An 8,447-nucleotide genomic window follows, 5' to 3' on the forward strand; every position below is an offset into this window, starting at 1 on the left:
AAACTAAAATAGTGGGGGCGCCGCCGTACAGGTACAAGGGGCGCTACAAAGTAACTTTTTGTGTGTATGTGTTTGGGTCAGTGTGTACAAAGATCTTCGCGATTACAGCTACAATATATACATGTGTGTGCACTTTGTGATTTGATTATTTGCATTATTGTTGTTGTTTTAGGCACTTACAACAATTACGAAGGTACGTGCGGATGTATGTGTGTCAGCTATATTTACTTATTGTGCGCTATTTTTCTCTTACTTTTCGATATTATTACTACTGCATATACATACATACACACATACATACATAGCTACTTTTGACATTGCCTTAATGCAGCGACTGCGCTGCTGGCGTCAACTGCGTAGTCGTTCAAATCAGTTCAGCTTGACTTGGAGATTTTTTAGTTTGGCAGTTTTAGTTTTAATTGAAGCTCAACTCTAGTCGCACACACAAATGAGATGTTAATAAAGTGTTGAATGTGGAAGAAGACGTGGAAATTGAGTCTTAAAGTGTCGAAGTGGTACACATACACACACGATTATATTTACGCGTAAAAGAAACGCTAAACGGTATGCAATGCTAGTTGAGTGGTGCGGTTGTGTCTACATACATACATACTCCTATACATAAATTGCTTGAAAATACATAAAATCACAAAAGAAGGTTAATTAGTGTAACAAGAAAAAACGAAAAATAACAAAACAGGAAAAAAACAACAAAAAAGTATAAAAAAAGTATCAAAAAACGAGAAAATACAGCAAAAAGTACAAAAAGTTACTAAAGTTATTCCCAAAGTGGTAATTTCGAGACACTTTTGTGTAGTGTGGCAAAAAAAATATGCATGCAAAGAAACCCTTTTAACCACCGACAACAAAGCATCTCTTTTATTGCGTGTAAAGTGTTAAGTGTGTCCATTTATTTGTTTCTCTATCGATTCTTCACTGATCTAGACTAGTTTTGGCAAGCTCTAGTGATTGACATTTGGAGCTCGAAATTTCCAGATCACTATTTGAGAATGATTTAAGGCCTCCAATTGCAAAAATCGCTTATTTTTTTGAGCGATCGCGCCTAGGCCGGTGTTTTCAAGCCCGTTGAGTGTATATTTGGACAGAAAAAACTTATCTCAGGCATTCAATAAGTCAAGCAATTTTTTAATACAAATTATAAGTGTTTTGAGGTAAACTTTCTCTTAAAAAATGCCCTCCTTTTGTTCGCAGAATCAACATAAAATAAAAAAGCAGCTATTAGAGTTTGCAACTGACACCCTGCATATTCCAAATATATCAAAAAATGTATCAGCAGCCTTTATTTCTTACAAAATACTACATTGGACTCCTCTTAGATATCAGAAGTTTTGCCAAAACCACAACTAACTGGCAAGCGGCACCCTGCACCCCCAAATACAACTTAAAATTTACAACCAGTTTATACTACTTACTGACCTCGCCTGTGCATGCCAAATACAACATAATAAAATGCCATCAACTGTTTTTCTTATAGAATGAACCTTTGGTCTCCCAATATTTATCAACGACACCCTGTATTTTCTAAGCACATCAGAAACTGCTTCAACCGCTCTTATTGTTTATTAAATGTTTTTCTGTTTACTTTAGTTATACATATGTTATCACAAACTCTACCAGCAGTTCTCGTTTGTATAAACGACACCCTGTATCTTTCAAATAAATCACAAACTGTACTAGCACTTTTTAATAATCTGCTTAACAAATGCTTTTTTGGTCTCTTCTGGTATATCAAAAATAGTATCAGCCTTTCGAATTTTTGTTAAAGGCACCCTGTATCCTCAAAATTCTTAACAAACTATACCAGCATTTTCAAATTTTTTTAAAATGTCTCACTGATGTGCGCAGATACATAACAAACTGTACCAAAAGCTCTTATCGCTAAAAAAAAATGTCACCCTGTATTTTCCAAATTTCTCAAAAATGTTTTGACCGCTCAAATTGCTTATAAAATACTACTTTGAACTCCATAGATTTATGAGAAACCATATTAACAGCTAGTTTTGCTTACAGGAAGCACCCTGTCTTTTTCTGAAATCCTGGTAAAATGTTCCGAGAGCTCTAAATCAATCCCTTGGTCCTAAGGATTTTTCACAAAATGTACATATACTCTTATTGCTCATAAACGGCACCCTGTATCTCTAAAATTCATAACAAACAATAAAAGAAAGTGAAACTCACAAACAGCACCCTATATATTCCTAAGGGCTCACAAAATACACTAGTTGCTTATTAATTGCTCTCAGGTACTTCAAAAGCTGTACCGGCTGCCATAGCTGTCTCATAAGCCTACAGCAAATACGTAAAAGCATCGCACAACTACACCCACAATATCCATAACTTTATGTACATCACGTTCGCACTTTCCATTTACGTTGTTGCTGTCGTTGTTGTCCGATATATGCGCCCTACACAAATCTCATGCAATCAATCAGCAATGGCTCATACAATGTCAGTCGCAACACAACAAGTGCCGTTGAAAAAATCGAATAAGTCATGACAACAACAAAATAAATGCAAATTAGAGGGCCACGAAAGTAAGTAACGATGATGAGCGATTTTATCGAACCATAATTGTTGCATACCACATGCATTTGTTACAGCAAATTATTTTCCTGACGGCAATCATCTATCCGCGAACACAATCAGATAGCTAACCCTTGATGTACGAGCCCGTATGGATGAAAACGACCGTTGGGCCGGTGAATGTGCACTGTGGTCAGGCATTGCGCTCACGCCGCACAACCAGTCGTTTTGATAAATATCTTTTATAACGGCATGTGGGCATTGTGACCACGAATTCGATGTGCAAGTTCACTTACAATTTCGTATGCTTTTAGTTTCATTTGAAGCATGCAACTAGCTGGCTATAACGGTGCGCATACAAAACGCTTTTCAGTGCGTCAACAACAAACACGACAACTGCAACAACTATCACCAACGCAGTTACGCCGGATATTTGTGCAGCGGTTCGATGTTGCAACCGTTGCACCTCTCAATATAAGTGCAAACAACCGTAAGCAAAGCGTATAGTGATGAACGGTATACTTAGGTTTAAGTGATCCTCACGAGTGTAAACACGAAGCCAAAACAAATTGCCATTCACTACACTAGTGTTGTTAGTAAACACTTATCTGAACTATTACTAACTGTTAGCAAAAGAAATAAAATAAAATCGAAATGAAGACATCATCGTGGTGACCCCTAAAAATCCAAAAGTGGCGCGAGTAGATATTCATTAAGAGGCGATGTGCAAAAATATTTTTAAATTAAATTTCCAAAATGGTATTTTCGGTCATGGTAAAGTTTGAAGTTGATCACGCGATTTATTTATTGCCTGCCAATTTCCAATTTTGAAGCCAAACCGACACCTAATGGGCCAACTTGTCTGCCTTTTTATGCCGAAAATGTTCGTCTGACTTGAAACCCAGATTAAGGGCAATTAGAGTTGTTCCACCAGTGAGCTTAAAAATTTGCTACAATTGTTGCCTAAGCTGCAATCAATCCTCGCGACCTTTGTGGTGTATGTTCCAATGTTTTCCTCAGAAGAGTTAGCTTCCGATTCCTATAAAAAAATATTTTTTAATAATTTATACAGTTCTAGAAATTATTTATTTCAACTTTTAGGTATGCATATTACCCTGTTGTAGTCACTCCCCCCACCCATTCGACCACGACGATCTGTATTTCAATACTTCAAATATCCCGATATTGGCGGTTTCTTTTCTTAGACCGTTTTTTTGATTGCCGAATATCAAATAGCAGTTGGCAGTCTCACCTAGAAAATTGTTTAGTTCTTTCCAAGCTTCACTGTACTAGTTTAAGGTTCGACTGTCAAATTTAAGACAACCTATGGTACTAGTAGTAGCTAGGAGGGCTCCAATGTGTTCTTCCATAAGAGGAACTTGAGAATAAATATACTTATCGGAAGTGGTACAAATTAAAAGCCGAGGCTATGCGACCGGTGCTCGAAAGGGTCATCCATTTCGAGGTTCCCAACTTTTTTAAAGAAAAATCACAGAAACTTCAAACTATGGTGAATGTTTGTTATCATTCCAAAGGGCATTCCTTGACACCTAGTTTTTGAAGATGATCTCTTTCAAATATTGACCGCGGCTACGTCTCAGATAGCCCATCTGTTGAGTCCAATTTTCGATGACTCGTTCGAGCATTTCGTCTGGTAATCGAAACGGGATTGTCCACCTAGACTTTAGGCTTTATTTATCGCCACAGTAAAAAGTCGAACGGTATGATATCACATGATTTCGGTAGCCAAGGGAACGGCCCAAAACGTGAAATTATCTGCTCACCGAAGAGTTCTCTCAATAAATCCATTGCTTGTCGCGAGGTGTTGAAAATTGCGCGTCTTTTTGAAACCAAATGTCGACGAGATCACGAACTTCAATTTGACACATCCAAAAATCGGTTATCACAGCACGATAACGGTCGCCATTGACGCTTACGAATCGGCAGCTCTTGAACCTCTTCAGGTTTCTATTTGCCTCAAATGTGGCAATTTTGCTTGTTTACACACCCATTCTCCCAGAAATGGGCATCATCGCTGAACAAAATTTGGCTCGAAAACGTCGGATCTTCTGGGCCCATAGCGCGTAACGATGTCGCTTAGGATGGTGGAGCGCCTTCAGTTCTTGAAGAACCGGTATTTTGTACGCTTTGAATTTGAGTCTCGTAGGTCGTTACATGCGTCATTCCGAGGTGCCGCAAACAGTGCCGAATCGACTCTCTATAGTCTTTGTGTACGCTCTCAACTACGGTTTCTATATTTTCCCCTTCATGCTGGAAGTGGTCTATTCTGTCGAATATTATCAAATGCTGGGTAATGGTGTTACGAATAGTACGTTCAGTAGACCGATTATGTCAACCATAAGTTGCGCGAAGCGAGCGAAACCCATCCTTGAATGATTTGCAAACGTTGTTCAGACGTAAGACTTTTCATGATGAAATGCCAAAAAATATCGAACAAAAATAAGCATTTGTTCGGATGCTCTAACGTTATCTCGGCTATTTTCTTACGGTTGGTAAGTCTGTTGTTAGGAAAGATGCTCAAATCATCCGATCTCAAAAGTGCATTCAAAGCTATATCCATCGTACACTCTATGACAGCAATATTGATGTGCAGAGACTTTCCTCTCAAAAAATATTTATTTCTCTTTACAAAAACTGGTTTCATAGTGATTTTATCATAGTTTTACTTCTTCTCTCTTTCCCATTATGTTTTGTGTTATTTATTATCAGTTTTCTTTTATTTATTTTGCTTTTCATATTTTTATTATCTACTCTGTTTGTCTGCCACCTCTTTGTCATCGCGGAGAAGCACATCTGTTTGAGTCAGTCATTTATTTACCTTTTCGCCAAGTCTTCCACTTTACACCTTTTCTATTCAAGTACGCATATATATATACATACATAAAAGCCAACAAAAACTATGAAATTTGTTTGTGTATTCGCAACCGTGAAATGAGTACGAAATTCCGCAATTACAAGTGTTTTAACGGTGTTTGAATTACCACGAAGATCTGCGCTAAAAAATAAAGTGCTTTCCAGAAGTTACCAAATCGGACGAGTATATATAAAAAGTGAATATTTAATAACTGAATGATAAAGAAAAGTAAATCCATAAACGCGCGCTTACAATTTTCATTCTTTCTACAAAACGTCTTCCTCCTCATTTTACCAACATTCCATTTAATCGCCTTCTTTATTTCATCTTAGTGTTTGTGTCAACATATCTACATACATAACTACATACATACATACACATGTATATATAAGGTACTCGTAGTGCAAACGTAGTTCACGTAGTAAATTCACATCTGTGTTTCTGTGTGTGTGTAAATTATTTGGTGACATTCTAAGTCGGTCAACTTTAGTAACGTTTCGCCATTCTGTTATCCCTGCTGCTTCCTCATGACTACAGCAAAAATCGCCAAGAGTCTCTTCCCCGTCTCGATACCTTGGTATTCAACGAAGATGTTTCACTGGTCATTGATCGTCAGCTTGTTGGGTTTGCTGACAGCTGCGCTGGGCGCCTATTGTGGCTGGTTCCTGTTCCCCAACATGGTCGATAAGAAGGTGGAAGAGGTGAGTATGAGTTGTCAGTTATCGAAGTCATGCACATGCATATGTTTTGCCTATTTTTATTGAAACCATCAAGGTTTACTCTCCACCTGATAAAACGTTCTTGTGTTTGGTTTTGCAAAGTACTTGTATTCACATGTCGGATTGTACATCCCTCGATTCCAATATAAAATATAAGAACATTCTATAATTATTTACTATGAGAAATGGAAGATCATATTGAGCTTAAAAATCATTCTTATTTGATTGGATATAAGAGACTTTCCGAAGAAGGAATTTGTATGTAAGCGCTTTTCTGAGGTCTGCCTATTGCTTTAAAGGCAACGAGTAAAACCGAGCTGTACATCTATCTCAGCGACCGTTTTTGTTAAGTTTAAATATTTTTTATTTTTTTTATTAAAACAAATCAGCATTTGAAAGATTGAATACGATTATATTTAAATCGGGTGAAAGCTAGATAGAGAATTAAACTCCAATTTTTCTGTCATTTATGGAGCGAGAGGTTTTTAGACGTGAGATTTTCACTCATTTTTTCGGACTTAGTTTGTTTGACAGCTTTTACTTGATTTATACACAGCTTAGTTTTATAATTAACAGACTTTCTTCGGAACAAAGTTTGAAAATCATGAATGGGACCAACAAGTTGATGAATGATAAAGCTCAGTTTTGGTTTAATGGATTAATAACCAAAATTGTCGCTTTTGGAGCGTTAATAATCCAAAAGCCCTTGTTGAGACGTCATTACATCCTCATGGTGTGCTCTATTGGCAGAGCGGTTCATCAATATGGACCATATTTATTCAAAAATGAAGCCGGTCATTATATAAAGTTTATAGAGAATGGTATAGACGACTTTGTTAAAGAATTTTTCGTGCCTGGAACTCTTCCTCCAAGTTAATTTGCAAGATCTTTGGCTTCAAGAAATTTTTGGTAGGCATATTATCTCACATTGTGGGCCTGTGCCGTGGGCCCAAGATCGTGGGTAAGAGCATATTTAGCACGTTGTTGCAGACATACTTCCACAATTACTGTTGCCCAAAATCATTTTTGAAACATGAAAGCAAATCGTTATCTTTACAATAAAGCCAAACTATTTGTCAATAACAATAATTTATATCTTCGTGAAAACCATATGTTTAAAAAAAACTCCCTCTGTTTGAATATGAAACCAGGCAGTTAATGTCCTATAATAATCCGCACTGTACTAAATTTTACTCGATCGAATCAACTTTTGGTTTATGTGATCAATTTGGCCTCAAAATAACTACAGCTCGTTCTATCTCAGCAATTGATGAGTTTCACTACGAATCATTGCTAAATTTAAAGGCTACATTTTTTTATTAAAACAGTGACCAAAAATATTCGATTATTTTGGCCATAGGGCTTGGAACAGTCGTATCTTTAATCCATTGTAGACAGTTTGGTTAGGTTTGGGTAACCGGGTAGGCCAATAAGCCACTCATAAACCAGTTTTGGTCCAAGGATGGCTACTCCTCCTTTATGATGCCTGCGCTTGTCGCAAATTTTAACAGACTCTGTGGCCCCACTATCGTCACCTCCTCCAGTGTATCATACCATGGGGATTCCAGATGCTTGCAGCGCAGTCTTGCCAATATGGGGAAAGTGCTCAAGTAATGCTTCATTGTTTCCCTGCTTTCCTGGTGCCCTGCTGTAGACATTACTTGCTGTCTTCTAGTAGTTGTCAGCCCTTTATTACGGGAGTGGTTCGCCACCACACCAGTGACCAATTAGTATTCCCATCATGCTTTTACAGTCTCTTCAATCGAATGCCAATAAGAATTTTGTGTACGTCTGATCTATCGATGCCTTTGTGGCCTGGCACCTAGTAGAAGGGAAGTTGCTTGCTTCTGACAACACTTTCCACTGCCGCCCTGCCTCCCAAGATACTTCTGGGCGATATGCGATACGAGGTTGCTATTGTAAACAGTTAACTATAATCAAAATGTTGCGTCTATCTGAAAACTACAAAGCCATAGTTGAAACATATAAAAACATGGGACCAGCTTCATAATCTCCAACTGAGAGACAGTTCAAAAGTAAGTACGATCGGCAATCATTTGAAAAATGAGTCGGCTATTTGACCTAGTCTGTTCTTGTCTCGATGGTAGCTTTAATCTTTAGGAAACATTCCTTTCACAAAATATTTTTTGGATAAGTTCCCAAATGACAATTCAACCAAATATCTTGATTTTTAAACACTAGCTTCAGATATTAAACATACTACTACATCAAATTGTAGGTGAATTTTTAATTTATACTTCGCGAGTTTTTTGAATCGTTTTTTTCTGTAAGTTAATAGTATTGTTAGT

The 8,447-nt window shown here is 37.4% G+C and overlaps 1 protein-coding gene across 9 annotated transcripts in view; it reads left to right on the forward strand.

Annotated features, from left to right (window-relative positions):
• The first annotated feature begins 431 nt into the window (after positions 1-431).
• The window catches only part of LOC120777372 (sensory neuron membrane protein 2), a 65,266-nt gene continuing 57,250 nt past the window's right edge, over positions 432-8,447 (forward strand). The window contains exons 1-3 of one of the 9 annotated variants that reach the window (XM_040108658.1): positions 432-564; positions 946-1,172; positions 5,957-6,120. In XM_040108658.1, coding sequence (XP_039964592.1) covers positions 6,010-6,120 — 111 coding nt within the window. In that variant the 5' untranslated portion in view covers positions 432-564; positions 946-1,172; positions 5,957-6,009. Of the gene's footprint in view, positions 565-773; positions 793-816; positions 889-945; positions 1,173-2,850; positions 3,035-5,463; positions 5,648-5,956; positions 6,121-8,447 lie in introns of those variants that run through there. The other 8 variants (XM_040108656.1, XM_040108659.1, XM_040108652.1 and 5 more) reach the window with 8 other exon arrangements.

This window comes from Bactrocera tryoni, chromosome 5, assembly GCF_016617805.1.
Source record: "Bactrocera tryoni isolate S06 chromosome 5, CSIRO_BtryS06_freeze2, whole genome shotgun sequence".
In the NCBI taxonomy this organism is placed as follows: Eukaryota; Metazoa; Arthropoda; class Insecta; order Diptera; family Tephritidae; genus Bactrocera; species Bactrocera tryoni.